The sequence below is a fragment of the Lemur catta genome, chromosome 3 (assembly GCF_020740605.2).
Source record: "Lemur catta isolate mLemCat1 chromosome 3, mLemCat1.pri, whole genome shotgun sequence".
NCBI classification, from domain to species: domain Eukaryota; kingdom Metazoa; phylum Chordata; class Mammalia; order Primates; family Lemuridae; genus Lemur; species Lemur catta.
In genome coordinates, this window is record NC_059130.1 from 117992918 (window position 1) to 118017969 (window position 25052).

The 25052-nt window shown below is 56.0% G+C and overlaps 1 protein-coding gene across 5 annotated transcripts in view; it reads left to right on the forward strand.

Annotated features, from left to right (window-relative positions):
* The window catches only part of DHRS3 (dehydrogenase/reductase 3), a 38106-nt gene extending 15927 nt beyond the window's left edge, over window positions 1–22179 (forward strand). For 4 of the 5 annotated variants that reach the window (XM_045546088.1, XM_045546089.1, XM_045546085.1 and 1 more), the window contains 5 exons: window positions 14097–14240; window positions 14643–14762; window positions 15107–15345; window positions 19235–19360; window positions 21655–22179. In XM_045546088.1, the coding sequence (XP_045402044.1) occupies window positions 14097–14240; window positions 14643–14762; window positions 15107–15345; window positions 19235–19360; window positions 21655–21739 (714 nt within the window). In that variant the 3' untranslated portion in view covers window positions 21740–22179. Of the gene's footprint in view, window positions 1–3222; window positions 3247–14096; window positions 14241–14642; window positions 14763–15106; window positions 15346–19234; window positions 19361–21654 lie in introns of those variants that run through there. The other variant, XM_045546087.1, reaches the window with a different exon arrangement.
* The last annotated feature ends 2873 nt before the right edge of the window (window positions 22180–25052 follow it).

The window sequence follows — 25052 nt, forward strand, 5'->3', positions numbered from 1 at the left end:
GGGGAGACGGGCCAGTAGCGCGCAGCTGTGGTGGGACGGGAGCTTTGATGGGGCAGACACGGCGGGAGGCAGCTGTGAGCACAGCCTGACTGCAAGCCCCTGTCTGTGCTCACAGCTGTTAATTGAGCACTTCCCACATGCTAAGTAATTTACATGGACAATCTGATTTGCTTTTCAGAGCAACCCTATCAAGTAGGAACTATTTCTGTTCCCATTTTAAAGATTTAAAAAACTAGGGCTCAGAGAGGTTAAACACTTGCCTTAGGCAACACAGCACAGGCAGCCATGGGACTGGAATCCAGGCAGTCTGGCATCGAGGAGAGGAATTCTGGCTGTGTCCCAGGTTAGGGTCTGAAGTAAGACATCAGGGAGGAGGTAGAGGCAGCTGAAGGAGAATGTGCCAGGCAGGGGGAACCCAAGAGACTTGGCCTGGCCAGAACAAAAAGGGGAGTGGGGAGTGGGGAGGGCTGGGCAGGACCACACATCGCAGGCTCGGTGATTGTGGGGTAGGGTTTGGACTTGATCGGCAGAGCACTAGAGAGCCCCTGAAGGGTTTCTACAGGGCGCATGATCAGACCAGGTCAGTGGAAGGTGAGGGGGGCCTGATTTTCCATCAGAATCCTCCGATGTTGGAGGGATGCGATGCTCTCCGAGGACCGCTGAACACCACGCTGTGGGGCTGTGCTGAGGAGAAACCCTGCCTCACCAGGCCCCCGGGGCCAAGACCCGGGTCTGCTCCCCGCATCCTGGCCTTTGCGGGATGTGGTGACCCAGCCACTTCCCGCTGCAGTGTCCCACTTCCCTTGAGTCCCCCAGGGCCCTGGGCCAGATCCCCACTCTGAGGGCACAAGGCCGGTCAGCCAGAAGGGTCAACTCCAAGGGGGTTGCCCTCTGTCCCAGCAGAGATTAAACTGATTCCTAATTAATAGCCTACAGGATAGTTACCCTGGCATAGCTTGCAAGTAATTTAAGGCTTGTCCTTGGAGGCTGGTCCATAAATTATGTTTAATTAGCTGAAGGTCTCCCCGGACACACCAGCCCTGGTGTGTTATTGGGCACACCAGCTCAGCAACCTCTGAATTGCACGCTGGGGAATGAAGGAGATGCTGAAAGTTACTCCAATAAAAAGTTTATCTTTCATTTTCTAAAACAACAGCTGAATTTTGACCTCTGCTAGAAGCTCTCAGAGGTGCTGCCTACCAGGGTTAGGGTCCCTGCTCAATTACCTCCTGGCTGTGCTCTTAACCGATTACTTGCACTGCCAGGGCCTCAGTGCCCCATCTCTAAAATGGGCCCACAGTTCAGGTCCACAGCCCCTTACCTGAAACCCTTGGGGCCAGTTGTGTTTCATAGTTCAGATGTGTTGGAGTTTAGAAATGCAACACGACACAAGGCCATGTGCTTAGTGATGCCCACAGCAGGGTCTGGGGACCGCCCCCACCCCCACAATCAGACACAATGAGAGTCACCACAGTGGGGTAAAGAAAGAAACCAGAAGTAGCTTCATGATTGTTCTAACGAGGGCTTGCCCCCAAAGTATGGGTCTAAATTAAGAAAAATGTAGGATTTTAGAGCATTTTGGATTCTAGAACTGAGAATAAGGGCTATGAACCTTACCGTTGAACTCAGAGGAGCCCAGAGTACATGCTAACTATGATGAGTTTTGTTGTTGTTATGACTTTTGTCCCCGTATCTAATGTGCTTCCGCGTTGACTGCCTCTGTGTGTGTAGAGGCTGGTATCAGCTGTCTGCTCGGGACACGCTGCACACTTTGCATCATGGAACGGCTGTGCCCGAGCCCTGCTTCCTGCTGCCCGGGGAAGGGTGGAAGGCTCGTGACTTGGCATCAGGTCCCACTGGGTGTTGCTATTGAGTGCCTCTGTGTGACAGCCAGCTTTTCCACTGGGCCCTGCACTCAGGAGGGCCCTACACTTGATTTAAGGCTCTGCTGTCACATCCTGAAATTCTTCACAATTTTTGAACAAGGGGCCCCACAAATTATGTGGCTGGTCCTCGTGATTAGCCGTACCACACAGGGTGTCAACAACATCCCTCCCGAGGTCCCCTCAAAGGCAGGTTACCACAGCTGTTTCACCAGGGAGGCAAAATTACGTCATTCATTCATTCATTCATTCACACACTCCCGGGCACCTGATTACCAAGCCAGGTCCGGGAATTCATCAGGAGAGCCTGCGTGCTAGAGAGTGTGCGTGTTTGGGAATGGAGAAGACAGGCAAAAAACAAGGAAACAAATAACATTATAATTTCAGATAATGACAAAGTGCTGTAGAGATAAGAAAACAGGGTGATGTGGGCAAGAAGCTGTCCATAGTAAGCCCAGAGGCCAAGTTTAGGGGGCAGGTGGGTGAAGCGAAGGTTGTCTTGGTTTCTCTGAGCATCTTCCAGTTCTCACTGTGCCAGGCCCCAGTACCTGAGGCTTCTGACCAACCCCTGCCGCTTGGTGAGCATTTTCTCGCACTTTTGACCTTCCCCACACTAGCATAGGGAGGCCAGTTTCCATTTTCCCCACTTCCCCAGATGGAGGTGGTGAAGCCCAGAGATGCCAAGTGACTCATCTCAAAGTCACACAGCAAATCAACTCCAGAGCAGATTCCTTGAGGCCTCAGCCAGGCTGCTTTCCATTCCAAAGGCTAGTTCAGGCGCTCTGCGCTGAGCACTGCCAAGGGTATGCAGTCCAGGGCTGCTCTGGGAGCTCTGGGGAATAAACCGCCCCTGCTTCCTGAGTGGCCATCAGGACATTTTACACCCCTCCTTACCTGGAAGCCACCCTGTTCCCCTGGGCTTCCAAAGCATGGGCTTCCCAGAAAGCCTAGAGCAAAGGCAGGCACTTCCCTAGTCTATTCCCAGGAAAACCCAAAGTTGACCCCAGAGGCCCAGCCCTTGGGTTTGGAGGCCCCTTGGGGAGGCGGAGACCGGGTCCCTGGTGGAGAGGCGGTCCGCAGATGGGTGGGAGCTGCCAGCCCCCTGGGGTGCTGCGGAGGAGGGAGGCGCTCCAGCTGGACCGGTGCCTGCAGGGGGGCGGCGAAGGGCAGTCGGGACGGTTCACGCGGCGGCCAGCAGACTGGCTGCGTGTTGCAATGTCTGGTGGCGTTTGCAGCATCCTGTCCGCGTGTGCAGCTGGGGTAACCTCGGGCCGGCGCGGAGGAGCGTGTGTGGCTCGCAGGCCGCGCGGCTGGAGGCTGCTGGCACCTTGCATCTCATTTACAGCTCCGGGTTCAGCCACAGGTCAGCGGCCGTGACATCACGGCGTCTGTTTACCACCCGGTCCGGCAAGAGGGGGCGGGCGGGAGGGGGCCCCCAGCCCAGCACCCCTCCTCACCCCCTCCGCCTAGTCCCTTCACCCTCTGCACCCGGGACCCCAAGCCGGCCCCCTCCTCAGCCTCTACCCTGTCCCCTTCCATCTGCACCCGGGACCCTCACCGGCCCCCTCCGCACGCCCCTCACCTCCCCATCTGCACCCCAGCCCTGCCCCGCCCTCCTGCACGGCCCTTCCCAGGACCCCGAGCGCGTACCCCTTTCTTCCCCCCACCCCCTCCCCATCTGCTGCCAGGACACCACCGCCCCCCCCCGCCGGCCCCTCCCGTCGGCGCCCCGCCCCCGCCCCGATCCCCACCCAGGACTGCAGCCCCGCCCCGCCCCCGCCCCGCACCCCCGGGACCCCCGCGGGCCCCCGCCCTCCGCCCGCCCCTGGGCCCACGCTCAGGAAGACTTCCCGGAGCCTCCTGCCACCCCCTCAGCCGTCATGTGAGCCGGGCCGGCCGCCCCGCGCCCGCGGCTGCAGCTCGTTAGCCGTCGGGGCAGGGCCGGGACGCCCGGCCACTTTGTTATTGGAAACTGCGCGTTCACCGCCGCCGCGCTAGGTGGGTCGCCGGCCCGCAGGCCCCGCCGGGCGGCCTCTCCTGGGGAGCTGCCCTTGCCACCTGGAACGCTTTCCCCTCGCCGCCTCCCCTCCCCCGCCTTCTGCTTCAGCCGAGTGTTCTGGAAGCTGAAGGGACCTGGGGTTCTCTTCCTCCACACCTGGGACTTACCAAAGCCAACCTTCCCTGGAGAGGGAGGCGCTGGGGCTCCGTGAATGGCAACCCCGTTCTCCCATTTTCCCAGGCCCAGCCCTTTGGGGTCCCCTTGCATTCCCCACTTCCTCTGCAGCCAGCGCCCAGCCCCCTCCAGCTAACACATCTGCGGCGTCTGTGTACGGCAGCTCCTCAATGGCCCCCGCCCGCCGCCCTGCTTCCCACCCGGTTCCAAGCTCCCATTCCAGCAGCCAGAACTTGTTCCAAAATCCAAGTCAGAGGCTGTCATTTCTCTTCTCACAACCCTCCCAAGCTACTCCCATCTCACTTGGAATAGAATCAAAGCCCCACTGCGGCTGGTGTCGCCCGCTCAGCTCTGCCACTCCTTGCTGTGGAAGTTCATTCCCACCCTGGGTCTTTTGCACTTGCGGTTCCCTGTGCCTGGAATGCTCTTCCCAGACGCCCGCACCATTCCTTCCGGCCTTCACTTCCCCCAGGTCTCTGCCCAGATGTGACCTAGTCCAAGAGGCCTTCCCTGCCCCCATCTACATACCACCCCCACTCATTATCACGCCCACCCCCACAGAGCTGTGTGCTGCCACCTCTATACACCATATAGTCACTTGTTCATGTGTTTAGTGTCCCCCAATTTACACACTCCAAACTCCACAAAAATGAGATAAATGTATTTCCTGCTGTATCTCAGGGCCTCCAACAGTGCCTGACATACAGTCATGACCTGATAAATACTCCATGAATGAATGAATGAGGTAGCATGGGGGTATTAAAAGAGCTTGGTATTGAAGTTCAAGTGCCGCTTTGAAGCTTCTGGGAGTGCAGCCTGCGTAAGTGACTTAGACTGGCCGCTTAGGATCCCATTTTGCAGGATGCCATACTGAGGATGTGGACTGTGCTTCAAGGGTGGTCTGTAAATGCTGGCTGCTCCCTCCGCTCCTGGGGACCCCCACCCAAGGTCACCTGGCGTTCTGCACCAAGAGGTCCAGTTGGGGGCACTGGGGCAAAGGTCATGGGGCTTCAGCCAGTGACTCTTGCCTGAGTTTCTCCACCCCCATGTTTTGCCAAGTGTGGTCGGGGCGGGCGGAGGGAGGTGGGGCCCTTGGGGCAGTCTCCTAGGCTGTGAATGTTTGTGAAAAGAAACATCAGCCCTTGGGTTTCTGGCTGGAAATGAGCAGTTGTTCTGCCCTTGCTCAGAGTCAGCCTTGGTGACTGTCTCCCTGGAGGGTTTTCCAAGTGGCCCCAGAACCAACAGGTTCAAAGGATCACACCGGGGGATGAGGCAGAGACTGGGTCCAGTTGTCACACTTGGTTTTTGAGCCGATGCTGAACACTGGCTCTTGGCAGGGAGTGGTTTTGGGGTTTGGGGGGTGCTGTCTGTCCTCGAGAACATGAGGTGTCCATCCCAGGGGACACGCACATCTCAGCAACTGGAAAAGGAGAGATCTAGGAAACAAAGGCAGTGCAAGGGCTGGAGAGCTAGCGTTTGTGGGGTTGGGGCACTTTGCATGAAGCCTTCTCAGGTAAAGAGACACTTGAGCAGAAGCTGTAAGATGAGAGGTGCCCTGTGAGAAGAGGGCTACCGGGGGGAGGAGAATAGAGAGCAGCTCATGCAAAGGCCCTGGGGCAGAAGTAGGCCAGTGCTTATGGGAGCAAAGACCAGCAAGCCCAAGGAGAGGAGGACAGAGAGATGGGGGCAGATCTGGAAGGGCCTGTGGTCCCAGTAAACACTGGATTCCACTCAGTGAGGCAGGGAGCCATTGGGAGTGGTGAGCAGGGTGACAAGGTCTGACACATTCTAGAAGGATCTCTGCTGCATTGAGAATAGAGCGCGGCAGGGGCCCTGGGGCAAGGGTAGGAGCAGGTTCAGGTGAAGGGTGACAGGGCAGGGCCCAGAGTGGCTGTGGAGGAGATGGCAGGTGGTGAGAAGCTTCTGGATTTCAGAGGTCAGACTGACAAGGTTCGTTGGTGGATTGAGCGTAAGGTGACAGAAAACACCTCATGTGGGACAGTGAAGAGGCTCAGGGGTTAAAAAGAGGCGGGCATCTGAGAATACCCCCTGTGTTTCCTCCGAGGTGGAGAAGGGACCCACCTGTGTCTGTTTCCTGGGGCTGCCCCAACAAATGACCGCAAGCTGGGTGGCTTAAAACAACAGAGCTTGATTCCCTCACAGTGCTGGATTTCTGCCCGAAATCCAAAATCAAGGTGTCAGCAGGGCTTGCTCCCTCCAAAGGCTCTAGGGGAGGATCCTTCCGGGCCTCTTCCGCTCCTGGTGGCTCCTGGCGTTGCTTGGCTTTGTGGCTGCGTCACTCCACACTCTGCCTCTGTCCTCACACGGCCTCGCTCTCTTCTCTCTGTGTCTCTTCTGTTTCTCACAGGCACAGCAGTCATGGGATTTAGGGGCCACCTTAATCCAGGGTGATCTCACCTCAGGATCCTTAATTACATCTGCAAAGACCCTTTTTCCAAATAAGGTCACATTCACAGGTACCAGGGGTTAGAACAGCCCACTGTCCACCCCCTGAGTAGTTGAGGACTAAACCTAAGTGCCCAGAGCAGAGCCCAGCACACAATGAGAGCCCAAGAATTGCTAGCTGTGGTGGTGGTGCGTGCTTGACACCGTCCCTCCCTGCCCGCTTGGAGACTAAGGACATTCCTTGCATACCCCACACCCCCCACCGCAGCCACAAGTCCCGTGTACCGTGCTGGCCCATGCACCGTGCTGACCCATGCACAGGCGAGCGGCACCTGTCCTCACCTGCCTTCCCTCCTGAGCCACATAAGGCTCTCAGTATCCTCGCAGTATCCCTGTCAGCCATGTCATAACCACTTGGTCATCAGGACTTGTGTGCCTCACCTGGGCAGGGTGGCATCTTTCTCTCCCTCTCTGGGAGGAGGGTACCTCTCCATCCAGTCCTTGGCACATAGCATGTGCCCAGTGGCACCTGTGCAATGCACGGATGTGTTGTTTCATGGGTTCCCTTCACTCCTGCAGGTGAAATCAGTGTCCGAGGGCACAGGTGTAGGGATCAGACGGCGGAGGCTGGGGGTCCAGCTCCACCATTTACCAGCTGAGCAACTTGGAGTCAGTAGCATGGCCCCTTCGCATCTGTGTTTTCTCACCTATGAAATGGGCATGGTCCGCCCTCCTAGAGCTGTCAGAGCACTTGACGCCGGACTGCACTGGTTCTGAGCCCGGCGTGGCCAGGTAGTGAGCCTGCACGCATGTTAGAGCTCGCTGTAATTCCTGTGCCTCCCGAGGGGCCCGGTTCCAGCCTGGACGCCCGCCTGGAGGAAGCCTCTGCCCTGCTCCAGGTTGTGGTCAGGGACTTGTGGGAGGGCGACACCACTGGCTGATCTAATTTGAGGAGCTTCATAACAATCCTCCCCAACAGCTGAGCCAGCGGTAGCCAAAACATTCTCGGCAGGCCAAAACAGGGGCCGGAGCCAGCGAGAGCCTGTTCCGCAGCGCTGCGTGGGAGAGGCCTGCCTGGCGCGGGGCGGCTCAGCAGCACAGGAACAGGAAGGACGCCTGAGGATCTAGCCGAAGTCCCTAACAGAGAAGAGGCCCAGTGGCTTTTGTCCCCTCTGGCCTCCGGGGATCACCAGCGGATACCTGTAATGAACCTGAAGCTGCACAAATAAATGCCAGCTGTCATTGTGATTGTTAACACAGCAACAGGAAGAGACTCCCCCCCTTGCTGGTAGAAGAACCCTGTATCCCGCTGGGGTGACGGTTGCCTGGATGACCCACTAGGGATCTACATCTTGCCTCCCCTAGACCCAGCCTTGACTGGGGCAGAACCACAGAATCTAGCGATCCCTGCCGTCCCCCTCCTTCGGACAGGGTGCAGACTGGAGCGTGTAAGGTTGGAAACAGGGCTCCCAGGGAGAAAAGGTGGAAGGACTTTCTAATAAAAGTCCAGAAAGGAGACGTCTGGAGGCAGTACCCAGTCACTGTGGATCCATACTGAAGGGTTGTCTTTGGAAGAGGAAGGACCGGTAGGCTTGTTGAGGTGCCCTGGTGACAGGCCAGCACTCCCACCGGGTGACAGCAAGAGGGAACCCACTGGGGCTCATTTCTAGAAAGAAAACTTCGCAACAGAGTTGTGTTGGAGGGGGCAGCTGCAGACCCAGAACAGTAGCATTCAAACCTTACTGGTTTTTTAGCAACACTCTTTGTATTGGAGCAGAAATAACTGTCATAGGAGGCTAATTAAAGTGCAACTGCTCTGGATGACTGGATTGGGGGCAGGCCTGGGACAATGTCTGCCAAGCCCCTCATCTCTCAGCAGCCCCAGAAGCTCCTCACTAGAACCCCCAGGGTTTCCCAGGGCTCAGCTTGAAAACTTCTCCCCAAGCCATCCTCCTGGTGGATGAACCACAGCTTGCTCTGCAGGTGGGTGGTTTGACCGCCGGTCGCTACGGATGGGGACTGAGAGGTGATCAATTCTGTGGCTCTGCCCCCGTCAAGGCTGTGTCTAAGGGAGGCAAGACATACATCCCCATATGAGGTCTTCCCGGGAACCAACACCCCAGTGGCTCCAGTTTTGTGGGGGTAGAGGGGTCTTCCACACGCAGGGGGATCTATTTCTGTTGCTGAACTGCTACTGCTGCTGCTACTACTAATAATAAAAATAATAGCAGCTGGCGTTTATTGTGCTCTTTCTTAATCTACCTAACTACCCTTCAAAGTGTATGTTTTAAACCTTAATTCATAGATGTTAGGTTCATGTGACTCCTAAGTGGTAGATCGAAGAATTGAACCCTGGCAGTCTGGCTCCAGAGCCTGTGATCTGGGCCACTCTACTCAAGAGATAGGGTCTCTCTCTTTGCAAATAGACAGGGGTATGAAAGAGGGGGAGACTCAAATTTTAACCTGTGCTATGCACATGCTAATCCCCTTCTATTCAGCACCCCACTTTACCTCTGGATGTATTAATACAGACTAAATTTTGTTTGCTCATTTTCATCCGGCTACAAGGACGGGTTTTTGTTAAATCCTCCTGCTGGAGAGCGGGGAGCTGAGAGCTGTGCACCCTCCAAACTGTGTCCTTGCCCCCCACCCCCCGGCCTGCTGTGGTTTGGGGTCCCTGATGGGTATTTTCTTTCTCTCTGAGAAGCCAACTCAGCACCGATCCAGCTCTCAGACGGGGGCCGGTGGGACATGAGCTGGCCTGCCAAAGACCTGCCTAGGGACTTGGATCTTTCCGGGGCTGCCAATTATAAACAGATGCTTCTCCTGGGACCCACCCAGAGACCACCCAGCTCATGTCCTGGTGGGACGGTGCTCCACCGCTGAACTCCCAGAATGAAAGCCAAGGGCAGGCATTTGCGCAGCCCCCTCTGGGCTAGGAAGGCAAGGCGGGGTAGAGAAGAGACACCCAGTGTTGTCTGGTCAGCAGATTTTTCCAGAGGCCTCCTGGGGCCAGTGCTGTGTGACAGCAGTAGTTGAGTGCCTACTCTGTGCGTGGCTGGTGCTGGATGCTGGGTTATGAGATGAATGTGATTGATTTCCTGGGGGACCTTGAAAGATCATGGGAAGGCGGGGCTGTCCACGATAGGTCAGCACATGCACACCTGTTGCTATGGAGGAACGAGCCAGGGCTGGTGTTAGCAGTAAAGAACTGGAGTTTGAGTCACACGGCTCTGCTGCTGTTATAAGCTGTGTGACCCTGGACAAGTCACTTTGTCTGTCTGAGGCTCACCTATAAAACGGGGAGGGTAAGCATGGGGTGTGAGGATTAAAGGAAAAATCCACCACGCCCAGCTAATTTTTTTTTTTTTTCTATTTTTAGTAGAGACAGGGTCTCGCTTTTGCTCAGGCTGGTCTCAAACTCCTGAGCTCAAGCGATCCTCCTGCCTTGGCCTCCCAGAGTGCCAGGATTACAGGTGTGAGCCACCGCTCCTGGCCCCTCATTGGTTTTTATCCCACTTGTAATTTGTGGCCGGCTGTTTTCCGTCTCCTGCTGGCACGTGGGCTCCCTGAGGCAGGACCACGTTTGTTTCCGTCTCTGTGGGATCCCAGTGCGGGACACAGCGCCCAGCCCATGGCGGGCTCCCCGCCTGGGCAAGGCACAAGCGAGGGGAAGCAGAAGGGCCTGCGGGGCTCGGGTGAGCACTGGGCGCCGGGTCTCGTGGGACTGGAGTGCGTTCTCAAAGCTCAGACCATCCCCCTGTGCCCGGGGTTCAGGGCTGCCTCTGCCAGGACCCGGGCCCTGGGTTCAAACCCTGTCTCCACTGCACAATCTGACGGTGACGTTGGGCAAGGTTTTAATACTTAACTCCTCTGAGCCATGGTTTCCTGAGCTATGAAAAGTGGATAATAATTGCCTTCAGTGTAGGGGGCTGCCGAGGGGGTCAGGCCAGCTCTGGGTGAGGCAGGGATGGGGAAGGGGGACAGGAGCCTGCTGGGTGCCCCAGAGGGGAAGGGTGGCCAGGAGGTGTCGAGCCGCCCCAGCCTTATGTCGTAAACCAGCTTGAGAGCACATTCCGGCCTCTGACCCTCCCCGGCGGCTCCCTGTCCTGGGAGTGCACAGAGACGATGCCAGGTTGGGTTCCCGGGGCTCATAAATCTGCACCCCCTGAAGGCGTCCTGCCCCACACACCCTCAGACACCCACCTGCCGTCCTCGCTCTCCCTCTGGCGCTGGGCGGGACTCATCCAGCCAGCCATCCGGGTCACCCGCAGGTGACTCTGGCAGGAGCCACCTGGGCGGGCCTGCTGAGCTACACCTGCCAGTTTCCTGGTCAGTGACTCAGAATCCCCAGAGTGGTTGGGGCAAGGGACTGAGGGAGAGGAGGGGCCGGGAAGGGACAATGGCCGGAGCAGCTCCACTGATAGCACCTACCAGGAAGGGGCTCTGTCCCGCCCTGCCCATCCCGGCAGCCCCCTGCCACCTTGTCACCTTGGAGACGCAGCTGGTTCCTAAGATGGAAGTTGCCCAGCCCAGCTCCCGGGGGACTCTGAGCATCCACCGAAGGGCCTGAGGAGACACAGCAGCACACGAGGCTACACACACTCACACACACAGACACACGGACCCACAGAGACATACAGAGACCCGCACTGAGAGACACACTACAGAAACACACTGACAAACACACAGAGACACATGTGGCAGGGAACCCACACCCAGCCTGAGCCTCATTTTCGCTGAGACGAACCCCCTGCCCTGGGGCGAGCGCCAGCTCCTGCCTCCCAGCCCAGCCTGGCATGGTTTTCATGCTCTGCGGAAATGGGGCCTCACTCACCCTCCTCCCACCCGTGCCGTCATTCCACAAAGAGGACGCGCCGGGCACTGGGATGTGAAAACGAACAAGACAGAACTGGGGACCTCAGGGGGCTCCCAGCCCAGTGGTTGGGTCGGGTGTGAGGAGGGAGAGAGACAAAGCTGTCATGGTTCTGGGGGGGCCACACCCCCAGCCCACTGGGGCACCCTCAAGCCCCAGGGCCCTGCCTGTGGAAGACGGTGGGGCACAAGCCTTCATCCCAGCACCTTTACCCCTGCCCCACTTCCTCTCCAGGGTGATCGCCTAGTTCTAGGGTGGTCTCCCTAGTTTCCTGACTGCAGGTTTCCTGGTCAGACCACGGGGAGCTTCAGACCCCTGCCCTTCTGGCCCTACCCAGGAATCAGGAGCCAGAAAGACGTCATTCATCTGGGTCCAGGGAGCCCCATGCTCACCTGCCCATGCTGAGAAGCAAGCCCAGGCCTCCCAGAGCAGAAGGAACACCATCTGGACCACTGCTGCAGACCCCTCTGGGGTCATAGCTTGTCCTCCCAGGCATCTGAACCCTGTGCCTCCCACCAGCTCCCCAGCTATAAGCTTTCCCTCTCTGTCAACTTGCCCAGAAATTCTCAGGGTCCCCAAGAGGCCCCTCTCCCTGGCTCAGCCAGACCCGAGGGAATTGTGCAAGCCCCATGGTCCTGTTACCCACGTGAACTAGGGATGGGATGGGGTTAGGCAGGGACCAGAGCAGGAGAAAGAAGACTAAGGATTACCACCCTCTCAGGCTGACACCCTCAGAAACTGGATAGATGGATGGATGGAGTGGGGTGGGAGGAAGGAAGGAAGGAAGGAGAGGTGGGTAAGTGGATGGATGGATGGGTGGATGCATAAGCAGATGGACAGATGGATGGATGGATGGATGGATGGGTGGGTGGTGGATGGGTAAATGGATGGGTGGATGAACAGGTAGACGGGTGGGTGGGCAGGTAGCTGGATGGACAGGTGGATGGATGGGAGGGTAGATGGGTGGGTGGATGGATGGGGTGACAAGGGAGGATAGAAAGAAACCTGGACGACAATGGCTGCAAGGGGAGGGTGGGGTCCAGTGGAGCGGAGGATGCCTTCGCCAAATTGCCTTCCTGGAGCAATGCACACAGAGAACAAATGCTGCCCTCCTTCTCTACGAACTTCGCCTCCCAGCCTCTCCTGGAGGAACAAATTCTCAGGCTGTTTTTAGTTTAACAGACAAGAAAGTGTCCCTTGGAGCCTGTTTAATTGCAGTCCGTTTGTCCTTGGTGGACTTGCATGGTCACAGAGAGCAGCTGGTAGACTCCTCCCTCGTAAAACCCTTCCTGCGTTTCAAGGCTTCAATTAAAATAAATAAAGTGGTTGGACTAATGGGGTTTTCAAACTGGGCTTTCCTGGAGCTGCCTTAGGGGTTGAGAGGACACTTTTATTTATTTATTTATTTTACAAAATACTTTAAAAATTTCTAAAACTCCAATTTAAAAAATCAAATCCACTGGAGACCACCAGAATATTGTGTGTCCCCCGGCCAAGCCCATCTTGTGCCCTTTCTTCTTAAGTGACAGTTCTGAGATGTCAAGCTTAGCAGTTGATAAACATCACCCTTTGCAACCCCTCATCCGTGGGACTTTTCTCTACACCATGCAACGAAGCAAGACAGAGAAATCAGTTGGGTTCTGGTCTGGAGCTACCCTCTGTCACCCTAGTTTGAAATATTTGCCTTCCCGAAGCAGCCTTTTTGTTCTCATTAGTAGCTTTTAAGACAATGCTCCGGAGTTGGATGTATCATTTATTCCTTTTATTGGTTTCACCCATTGGGGTTTCCATGCTGGGTTTTATTTTTAAGGGGGAATTTTATTGATAATTTTAAAAAGAAAGAAAAGAAAAAAAGCAAAAATAGAAACCCACCGGGCTAATCCCTAAGAAGCCTCTCAGCTCTTCCTTTCTCTGCGTTGGTCCCGGGCAGTGCCCAGCGCCAGCCTCGCCTGAGCTGGTGGAGCCAATTTGTGGCTGGGGCTCTCAGTCTCCCTGTCCTCCAGCCCTGGGCCCTTCTGCCCCCACTGAGGAGCCATGGGGAACTGTGCTGCACTCCTGTAGGTCAAGGTTGGGATTAGCCAAGTCGTTTTTCTAATCCCTTTATGAGCCAGCCATTCATAAATTTGTGCAAACCCTTACTGGTCCTGCTACGGTCATCTCCTGGCATAATGAGCCCACATTTATTCCCTGCTGGGTGAGGCTCCAGGTTCTGCTCCGTGGGAGACTCGCCACCACTGCTCTTCTGGAACTTCCTTCAGGGAGTGACTGCAGCGAGGTGGACGCTCCCCTTGCCTCTGTGAACCTCAGGGCTGGAACCGCCGAGTGCATCCTAACAGCTGCTGTTAGTAATCCCAGCTCTAGAGCTGGCTGGTGAGAAGGCGCCGCCGATTCCTAGCCAGGGACACCCTGAACGTTGCACACGGACGTCGCTGCTGCTGCTTCTGCGGGTGGAGGGTGCCTGGAGCTGGGCTGGCAGGAGGCGGCCTGCAGGAAGGCGTGTGTACGAAAGACTCGTACATAGCACATCAGTTGATCATAATCGGGCTCAGAAACTACTCGGTTTACTAAAGAGTAGGCTATGTGCCTTTAAAAAATTATATTGTTATGTTGCTTCGTGTACCTTATCTTTGGGTGAAATCAGGGAGGCCAGTAATTTAAAGACAAGTTATCTTAAATACTGGATTTCTGACGTCAGTCATTGAACCACTGTGGCTTGCTTAGTGACCACTCGTTCAGGGCTGTTATTCTCTCCTTCCAGATTGTTCTCTGGGGCCGGACCGAGAAATGCCTGAAGGAGACGACGGAGGAGATTCGGCAGATGGGCACCGAGTGCCACTACTTCATCTGTGACGTGGGCAACCGGGAGGAGGTGTACCAGACGGCCAAGGCTGTCCGGGAGAAGGTGAGTGGCCCGGTGCAGGGAGGGGCGCATGTCCTGTTGCCCTCTGGGGAAATCCTTCTCCTGACTCCAGGCGTCTGTCTGGATGGAGTATATATATCCGTGAACTCCAAGAGAGCAAAAACCACCCTGTTAAGTGTCTGGCATGTAGTAATGTTAACTATTTTTATGCAACAATAACCTCATTTATTATAAATACGCTATGTGCCAGGTATATTATGTGCCATAAATTATTTCCAGTCCTCAGAACCACTATCCCCATCTCACAAATCAAGACTGCCGCTCAGAGAGGTGACGTGGCTTTGCGGGGCCACGTGGCTGGTGTGGTGGGGCCAGGTCCGCACGTGCAGGCCCCTGGGGCTGGCTGCCCTCGTGGCCCCCCCGACAGCCCCCTCTCGCCTGCAGGTGGGCGACATCACCATCCTGGTGAACAACGCCGCCGTGGTCCACGGGAAGAGCCTGATGGACAGTGACGACGACGCTCTCCTCAAGTCCCAGCACATCAATACCCTGGGCCAGTTCTGGGTAAGGGCTGTCCTGGGCCAGAGCCAGCCCCGGGCGTGCCGGGGAGCCCAGGCCGGGTGGGGCAGGAAGGAGAGGCTCGCCAGGGCTTGGACTCAGGCCAGCGGGGATGTGCAGGGACACGGTGGCCGGATGAGAGGAATGACCAGCCCCAGGAGGCATCAGACTTTCTGGAACGTGAGCTCAGTGTCCAGCAGCAGGGAGCCCTGGGCCGCCTCCCTCTCGGGAAGGCCCGGGCACCGGAGCAGCGTGTGTGTCCAGGGTGGGCTGTGCTCCCCAAGAGAGGGGTAGAGGAGGGCTTGCGGGAGGCTGCGGCCTCCCCACACTGACGCCCCGTCTACCCGCAGACCACCAAGGCCTTCCTCCCGCGCATGCTGGAGCTGCAGAACGGCCACATTGTGTGCCTCAACTCTGTGCTGGCGCTGTCCGCCATCCCTGGAGCCATTGACTACTGCACGTCCAAAGCGTCGGCCTTCGCCTTCATGGAGAGCCTGACCCTGGGGCTGCTGGACTGTCCGGGCGTCAGTGCCACCACGGTGCTGCCCTTCCACACCAGCACCGAGATGTTCCAGGGCATGAGGGTCAGGTCAGTGAGCAGGGGACCAGCCTCGGGGACCAGCCTCCTGCCCTGCCTCCCCGAGCCTTGCAAGTCTGGCGGCCGACTGCGCGGAGAGAGCCCTGGTATCGAATAATCCAGAGGCCCTTGGCCTTTGGCTTGAGCTCGACGCTCCCCTACCTGATTCTCTGTCTGCGAAAGGCAGTCGGGTGCCACAGCGGTGGGGGTCCTGCTTCTCAGTTTGGGGAGCCTGTACAGGCTGCCAGGGCTGAAGGCCGCAGTGGATCCCGACCCAACAGAGAACAGGGCGTGGACACGCGAGCAACGTGCGCAGAGGGCGCTGTTTGTGGAACGTTCTAAAACAGGCAAAACTGGGTTATGGTGTTGGACATCAGACCAGTGCCCACCCCAGGGAGCCCGAGAGAACCTTCTCGGCTTTTAGAAATGTTCTCTCTTCTTGATCCAGATGGGCGGTGGTTAAGGAAGTGAAAGTTAATCAAGCTGTATGCTTAGGATTTATGCTTTTTATTGTATGCACATTATAGCTCAATTTAAAGAGATACGAGGCCCAGCCCCTCCTCCCCTGGACCAATTAACTCAAGGGGGATGGGGCCCACTGGTTTAGAGCTCGCCCTTGGGAGCCAGGCACTGACTGGGGTAGTGACCCCCCTGTGGCTTTGATGCACTGTGTGATGTCGGGTCTGATTAGTCACTGCTCTGGCCTTCGTGGCTGAGCTGTAAAATGGGGGTGACGAGAATGTCTGGATTCGTGGTGAGGCCACAATGGGATCGGGCTTGGAACACCACATGTGCTCCATACTAAGTACTCAGCAAACTGCGCTATAATGACGTGCAGTCGTGTAGGGGCATGTGGTTATAGATGAATGAGAAAAGAATTACCCAAAAGCTGTTTTCCCTGGGCTTTTTTGCAATCCAGCATATGATCATCCACCTTCTGAATTATATGTTTCAGCAGCTTCCAAAAATAAAGATGACGGGAAGGGTCCTCATGAGGATAAAATGACACAGTTCGGCGTAGTGCATGCCATGCGGGGTCACTCAGCACGCCTTAGTTATTGTTAATAGGGACAGTGTGGTTTTGGTCATCAAGAATCAAAACTTCCTGGCTTGAATCGGCTACTCTTAGCTGTGCAACTTTGGGCTAGTTTTGTTACCTCTCTGAGCTTTACTTTGGTCACGTGTAAAACAGTGGAAACAATATTTACCTTGTAGGATTATCAGGAAAATGAGAAATAATGCATGTAACACATCTACTGCAAGCCCAGAACATACTAGATGGTTAAGAAAGAGCTACTGCTCTCATTATTTTTACTGACAACAAACATTTTCATAAACACATATGGTATTAATTTTCCTAGCAGATCATATCTTCAGAGTTCGTCACAGAAGCATATATTTCCACCTGGCTTGTGTGCCAATTATCATAAATTCTGAATTTAGAGGGGGGCTGGACTAATGTCTATTAATGTTACATGTTGGCTTTTCCCCCCATGACAACTTGGTTTGATTTTTCTTCTGAGTATACAGGAGGTGCTCAATAAATACATATTGGATGGAAGTGCATCAGTAGCAATCCGCAGTTTTAACTGGGTGCCCTGAGCACAGAAGTGGGCAGGACATTCACAGACATCGAGCCTGTATGTCTGTTTCACCTCCTAGTTTAAGTTTCTTCTCCACCACTTAAGAGAGACATTCAAGGTTTTCCCAAGACATTTTCCCACAGTGCTTCAGAGTGGAGGCCAAACCGCCTGGGGTCAAATCCCAGCTCGGTGTGACCTCAGGCAAGTTACTTAACTTTTCTGTGCCTCAGTTTTCTCATCTATAAAAAGGGATGAATACCCTACTCCGTGGGCTAGGTGAGCTGTGTGTGAATCCACTAGCCATGCCTGGCACGCAGTGAGCGCTAGTGAACGTTAGTTACCTGTGGCTGTGCAGGTGAGCCCAGGGGCTTGGCCAGAAGAGTAGAACGAGGAAAATCGGTACTTAACCAACTCCCATTTCCTGAAAGGATAAAAAATGAATGAAAGCATTGGTTTCTTCCTACAGCCATGCTTAGCAGCTTCCCGGGGTTAAATGTGGGGCGGTGTGTTTAGGACAAAGTTGATGGGTTCCCTAGCAAGGTTGGCCATGTCGGTGGGTGCTGCCGTTTGTAAATCACTATTTACTGAGCCTCATCTATGTTCCAGCCATACCACCAGACCCTTTACAAACGCTGCTGCATTTGGTTCCTGTCCCCATTTTACAGATGAGAGAACTGAGGCTCAAAGAAGCAAAGTTACTTGCCCAAGGCCACACAGCTTGAAACTGGCTAGCCTACCATGCTCTTTCCACGGATCCGTGCTGCCTCCATGGGCATTGACAGTTCCCGTCCCACCCACCATGGAGAAGCAGAACATCCCCCCTGCAGACATGCTTGAGGCCTCCTCTGTCGGCTTCTCCTACAGGGGTCTTACCAGGAAGGGTCCCCCCAGGACCATGGAGCTTGGTCTCTTCACCCTGTCTCCCCTTCCCCAAGAAACAGGACAGGCCACAAGTGGAGGCTGGAGAGTCTAGATTGCCCCTCACGTCTATAGCATTCCAGTGTCAGCTGCCTCTGCACGTTCATCTCTGCAGAACCCCAGAGCTGGCCCTTGTAGCCTGCAGGGCTGTCTTAGAATCATCATTGTGGTGGCACAGGAAGTAGGGGCTGGGGTGAGATCCTTGTGCCCTCTGAGGCCAAGCCCCCGCTGGGAGCCCAGGGGCTGCCTGTTGCTCAGGAATGACATCAGGGCTGGGTGACTCATCACCCTTAATCTTCCTGGTGCCAGAGCGGATCATAAGCCTTTGTAGGATTGGGGTCAGAGCCAGCAGCATCAGCCCTGCACCTACAGGCCCAGGAGGGCGGGAAGAGCAGTGAGTGAAGGCGGTAGAGCACTGGCCTCATTTGAATCCCTGGGTCCCACTGAACACTCAGTTTCCTTGTCTGTAAATTGGAAGAGTCATTCGTGCAAGGGCCTGGCACTTAGGGAACATCACCATCGTATGGGTGTGGGGTCAGATGTCTCTAAATACATGTGAGAAGCCCCTGATATTTGCTTATTCAATCATTCATTCATTTTGAAATCCCATGGAAAGTGCTCTATAAATATTTGAATGAATCGATGAATGAATCAGTGAGTTAGTGAGCAAGCTGGGAACTTGCTCCAGCAGAGCCCTTGCCTCCGGACGGGAGGAGCAGGGCACATGCAGGGAACAGCAAGTGGTTCAGTGTTCACCCATTCAGCAAGTGTTTATTGAGCATTTACCATGTGCTGGGTTCTGTGCTAGGGAGCAAGACCACCAGGCCTCTGTCCTGGTGGAACTCAGTCTGACGAGGGAGACAGGCCACTAATAAGCAAAGCCATTCTAGTTGGCGGAAACGCAGAGGCCACTCTGGGTGGATTGGTCTGAGACGTCTCCCAGGAGCTGGTAGGAGACAGCCAGGCCAATGGGACAGGTGGCACAAGACCCTGACAGGACAGAGCATAATGTGACAAGACCAGAGAGACTGGCCAGTCCTGCTGGCGCAGTGACTGGGAAGGAGGGGTCAGAGCGATTGGCAGGGCCCAGGTTGCGCAGGGTCGGGGAGAGCGTGGGACAGAGTCCAAGTGCACTGGAGCCCCTGGGGGAGCTTGGAGAATGGGTCCCAGGTGGGGGGGCTGGAAGTCCTGGACTCTAGGGGAGACCCCTGTGCACGGGGAGGGTGGGGGAACGTGGAACTCCGGCAAGCCTGGGTTGGGGCCGGGGGTTCCCAATAGGCCTCGAGTCTCCCAAACAGAAAAGGCCAAAGGGTGACTCAGACGTGTCAGCCACATAGAAGCTTCTAGCACGAGCAGGTGCCTCTCTGGAAGAAACCCACTGTGTCTCTTCCTGCCTCCAGGTTTCCCAACCTCTTCCCCCCACTGAAGCCGGAGACGGTGGCCCGGCGGACGGTGGAGGCCGTGCAGCTCAACCAGGCCCTGCTGCTGCTGCCGTGGACCATGCATGTCCTCGTCATCTTGAAAAGGTACAGTGGGGTGCGCCCTGGGCCAGGCTCGCGCTGGCCACGTCCCCTGCTCCACCGGACCCTGTGGGGAGGAGGCGGCAGGCAGGAGAAAGTACACGTGGGATCCGTGATCCCGTCTGCCGTGGTTGTACTGTCCTCACATAGGGCAGCGGTTCTCAAACTCGTTGGTCTCGGGACCCCTTTAATTCCTAAAAAGTGTTGAGGAGCCCAGAGAGCTTTGTTGATTTGAGTTGTATCTTACCACTATTTGCTGTATTAGAAATTAGAAGAATTTTACAAGATTGATACATCTGTTTATATTTAGAATATCTATTGTTAGCAATAACAAATCCATTGCCTTAACATAAATATTTTTATAACAAGTAATTATATGTATATACATATATATATAAAATATTTCTCTAGTGACCACTAGAAAAACTTTCTGTAATTAGATTTTCTAAAACAAAATAAATGCAGTACGGAGGGGCATTGTTTTACCTTTTTGCAAATCTCTGTGTTGTCTGGTTTAATGGAAGACAACTGAATTCTCATACCTGCTTCTGATTTTAATTTGTTGTGCTATATCCTGTGTCATATAGCCTCCGGAAAACTCCACTGTACACTGAGAGAAAGAGAGTGAAAAATGCAAACAACATCTTAGTATTATAAAAATACTTTGACCTCATGGCCCCCTGCAGAGATCTCAGGTGACCCCGAGGGCTCCTGGACCACACTTTGAGAACCGCTGCTCTAGCGACCGCAAGACACAGCCCGGCCCTCAGGAACTTCACTCTGATGGGCAGCACGGGGGTCCCCGAGCCAAAGGCTCAGAATTCGCAGAAACGTCCTGGCACTCGCCAGGTGGGGCTTCCCAGGGCAAACCCCTTTGTAAAGGAGACAGTCCTCCCCCAGAGTTTGCCTGGCATCATATTCCCCTAGAACTTTCCAGACTTCCTGCAGCAAACCCTGCCCATCCCAGTCCCACACTGAAGGGGCTCTTGCAGGTGGCCACCTAAGCGCAGTTTTCTTGGGCCTGTGAGGACAGCAGGGAGATCTTCGTCCCTGGAGCCACAGGGGACCCTTGGCTCCTTGGGGGCTCCGGCCATCTCCAGCCCCGGCCCCCGCCTGACCCATGCCCTCTGACCCGGGAGCCTTTTCAGGGGAGGAAGCACCCAAGTGCCAGGCTGGGCCCGGCGTTAGTCAGACCCCGACTCCCAGGAAAGCCAGCCTCCCTCTGCCTGCCGCGCGCCTGGTAGGCACAGAAACGGCGTCAGTCCTTTCTCCTCCAAACTCAGAGCCCTGTCAGAGGTGCAGGGATGGGGCACCCGGGGACATTCAGGCCACACGCTGTCGTCCCTCAGTCATCCTGCCTGTCCATCCGAGATGCCCCTCGGCCGCCTCGGTGAGCCCTGGGAGAGCAGGGGTTCAGGTCCCCACTGAGGCCGGCTGCCATCCCCCACCTCAGGGGAGCCTCTTAGAAGCCTTTTGGAATGTTCTAGAGAAAAGTCAGTTTGTCTAGAACATCTGAGTACTCTCCACAGCAACCCCCCAGCCTACCTTTCCCGCCTTCCTCCACTACTTTTTAAAAAGGAAGCATTCCCTGCCGTGCATCCCGCCTCAGCGTCCCCAAGAGAAATCTTTAAAAGCTCAACTCTAGGGCCACCACCCCCAGGAAGCCGTCCAGATTGCTCCAGCTGAAAGTGAACCTTTCCCGTCTCATACTAGAGTGGGCTGGGTTCCCTCAGTCTGATTCAACACGTGGACTGAGGGCTCCTTCCATGCTGGGCCTGTGCTAGGGCCCGAGGACCAGAAGTGAAATGTCTGCCAAAAGGCAGCCACGGGCTTGCCAAGTGACCAGGGGAGGACAACACCGGGGCCGACAGGGGAAGCACAGGAGCTCTGGGTTGCACGGAGGAGAGGCCTGAGGGTGAGACTGGGACAGTCCCCTGGAGGTTGTGCCACCCAAATCGTACTTGACTGCTCAGACTCACGCAGTAAATCTTTGTTGAGTAAGTGGCAGTTGGAGTTGACTGATGTCTGAGACATCTGCGGGCTCTAAGATGCTAAGAATGTGGCTTTGAAAGTTTCTCCTCCCACCCCCCTCTGCCTGGTCAACAGCCGCTTGTCCAATTACTTCAAAGCCCTTCCCCGTGGAGGGTGGGTTAGGGGCAGCTGGCGTGTGGCTTGGAGATGGGTAGGGCGCGCTTCTGGGAACTATGACTCCACCGTGGTGTCTTGTGTGGCCCCCAGTGACCCAGCCCCTGGTCCCCACCCCTACTGACTGTCTTCCTTTCTTCCTCCCCACTCCCCAGCATACTCCCGCAGGCTGCACTAGAGGAGATCCACAAATTCTCAGGAACCTACACCTGCATGAACACTTTCAAAGGGCGGACATAGAGGCGAGACACAGAGACACGCTGGAGGAGCCACAGAGCCAGAGGGGGCCATGGCACCTGGGCACACACCCATGCGCCTGTCTGTCAGCACCTTTGTGGTGGGTGAGCAGGACGGCTCCTGTCCCCAGGGAAGAATCTGGCTCCCCCCCCCAGGCCAGCCCCAGGACCTTTGCACAGGACTGATGGGTGTAACTCTGACCCCCATGGGGAGGTGAGAAACCAGCCAGCAGCCACCTTGACACTTTTGTACATTTCTAATTCTGTAGAGTTTATTGTTCAATCGCTTCTCAAATCTAACCAGCCTCAGCAGTGTGCACAAACTATTTCCGGGAGGGTCTGTCCCCAGATGCTCCGCCTCCCCCTCCAAAACCCACTCATCTTCAGCTTGCGCAAACTGGTTGAACGGCAGGAATGAAAAATAAAGAGAAATGGCTTTCGTGAGTTACTGTGTTCAAATCCTTGGTGGGCAGTTGCGAGGAGGCCAGTCCCAACCACAGAACTCCATCCTTTGAGAGAGAATTGGTCTGCTCAGGGTCCCCAGCCACTGGGACTAGGAAGGGGGCAGAGACCAGGAGAGAAAGTGGAGCCCAGGCCTGGGGCAGAGGGAGGGGCCCCCCTTGCCTTGTGCCTTGCCGGCTCTGCCAGGCCATTCCCAGCAGCCGTAGGTCGGGGGCCACTTTGCGTCCCTGGTGTGACCTTCATGAACTAGTCTGCAGAGAGCTGGCCATGGGTAGAGCTGCCCTCTGTCCTGCCATAGCGCCACCAGGCCACCAACTCAGGAGAGCAGAAGCAGTCTTTACTGAGCACCTACTGTCTACCTAGCATGCACTCGGTGCGGAGAGGGGCACGTTGCGGAGAAGGTGAAACACGGACAACCACCGAGACAAACGGCCAATAATCTGGTTGAGAAAGGATCGCGAGTCACCAGAGACACTTAGTGCCAGCTCATCATAATGAGGCCAGTGCTAAGGGGTGCTCTGACCCCTGTGTCCCATTTGATTGCAGGGGAAGGGGCAGGTCTGGAGTAGTGGCAGAGGGTTGGCACGGGCTTCCTCAATGGGGGAAGTTTACAGCTAAAAAGACGTGGGTAGAGATGCCCCTGGGGTCCTCTGGTGTGCGTTCTCCCTGCTGCTGCAAGCTTAATACACCTGACCTTGGGCAGCCGGGGAGGGAAGAGGTGGATAATGCAATCTCGTATTAACTAGCAGCCATCCACACAGCTCTTGCAGGTGGCGGGAGGAGAGCAGGTGGGGTTCCCAGGAGGTGAAGGAGCAGGTCACAGGCCTCTGACTCAGTAGAGGAGCTTCCCCGAGAGTCTCGTAAAGCCTGCACCCACGGATGAACCTCTGTCTGAACCCTGCCACCCTGCGTGAGAGGAGGATTAGACACGCAGCTCGGGCGATGTCAGTCTGGCCTTCGGGCAGGGATGCCAAGTCATAACCACATACTCGCTCCTGAGTGAGCACCGACAGAGTGGCCACGAGTCTCGGGACAGCACATTTCAGCTCTGTTAATTATCCATGCCACCTCGAAGCAGCTGAAGACTGAAAAATACAGCTCCCAGAGACCGCTTTAAAGACTCCAACAGCCGTGACATGTATCAACCAGGATGTCACCCCCAAATTGCAACGGCTTCCAACCATGACGGTCTCTGTCTTACTGTCGCTGCCTGTCCTCCCAGGGCGGCTACAGCTCTGCTCTGGCTCATCTTGCTCTGACACTCAGGGTGGCCGGGCAGCCTCCATTGTGGAGGATCTCTCGTGGCAGAGGCAGACACACCTGCTGAACCAGGCGCTGCTCTCAAACTTTCTGCCTGGAAACAACGCATGTCACTTCTGCTCCCATGTCATTGGCCAGAGCGGGTCATGTGGTCAAACCTGCCACTGATGCAGCAGGAAGTACAATCCCCCATGGAGAAGCAGTCAGTAGTTTTAAACTATAATACGATCTGCCACTCCGTGGAAGATGTCATGAGGAAAATGGGAATTTGGGCAGAGGATGGAGGGAAGCTGACAGCTTCCAACCACAAGCCCGAGGACGTACACAGCAGGTGCCAAGCAGAGCCCCACAGAGGCACCTGCCAGCGCTCACCTCTCACTAGCCTTTTGGGAGGCAGTGTTATGAAACCCATTTCGTGGGCGAGAAAACGGGCTCAGGGCAGGGCAGCCCTTGCCTGGGTTTGAGGGATTGTGAACACGAGAGGCAGAATTTGAACCCAGCTCTCCCTGGCCTGCCAGTCCCTTGCTCACTGCAGCACCAAACAGCAAGTGACGCAGCGCCAAGCCGTGACCCATCCTTCACCTTCCTTTTGGTCCTTGAGAACATGCATTGCGTTGCCAGAGTGTCTTGGTGGTTTGCTGAGGGGTCCTCCCGAAATGTCTGCACCCACATGTCCCTGTGTTGGCATGCTGGAGAGCATGGGTGGTCCGCAGGGCAGGTGCCGGTCACCGGCTCTCCCAGGAGCTAGGCTGGGGGTGGGCGCATCTCGGTGACCAGGGGTCGGGAGGAGGATGAGGTGTGGGTCCCACCTACCGAGCCCCGATTTTTCTGCCCATGCTGGAGCAGCAGACAGACCTCAGTGCTCACCGCCTGGCTCCAGGCCAACCTTTTGGAGAGGGTTTGACTCCTGAGGCCTTCGTGAAATTGCACTGGGCCTGTGGGCGGGGACTGCAGCGTGGACCCCTGAGGTCTGCCTGGACGCTGGGAGTGAGTGGAGCCCGGTGAGAGGTGGTCACTGTCCTGGCTGAGGGGAGCACCGGCTTCCCAGAGCCCCAGCGGCTTCTCCTGATGGCAGGGCCAGGCCTGGGCCCACCCCACCCCCTCCTGCCAGCCAGGAAGCTTTCAGTCTTTTTCTGGATCTTTTCCCAGAGGAACCAGAAGAAAAAGCCTTGGGCACATTCCCAGGAGGCCCCATTCTGGTCCCTCTCCCAGATGGTTTGGCTGCTTGGAGAGCCTGGAGAATGGCAGTGGGGAGCTAATTCCGTCCCTCAGCTCGGCCGTGCGAAGGACAGCGGCAAGTGCCAAGCCCCTGAGGCGCAGGACAAGGTGTGCCAGCCCCGCGAAGACGACTTGGGTCCTGGGAAATGACCCAGTTGCCATGCTTAGGGTTCCTCCCCGTCCCCAGGGAGAACCAGGCTGGGGGTGGGCACCGAGCCCAGGGAGGCACCAGCCCCAGGCCCCGTCCTGGCACTGTTCCAGGGGCCCAGGCTGTCTGGCCTGGAAGTGAGTCTTGTGGCCACCACTCTGCTCCCGGGGGGCCAGGATGCTTTGAGAAATAGACTCCTTCTTCTCGGGCCAAACTATGTTTAAGAAGG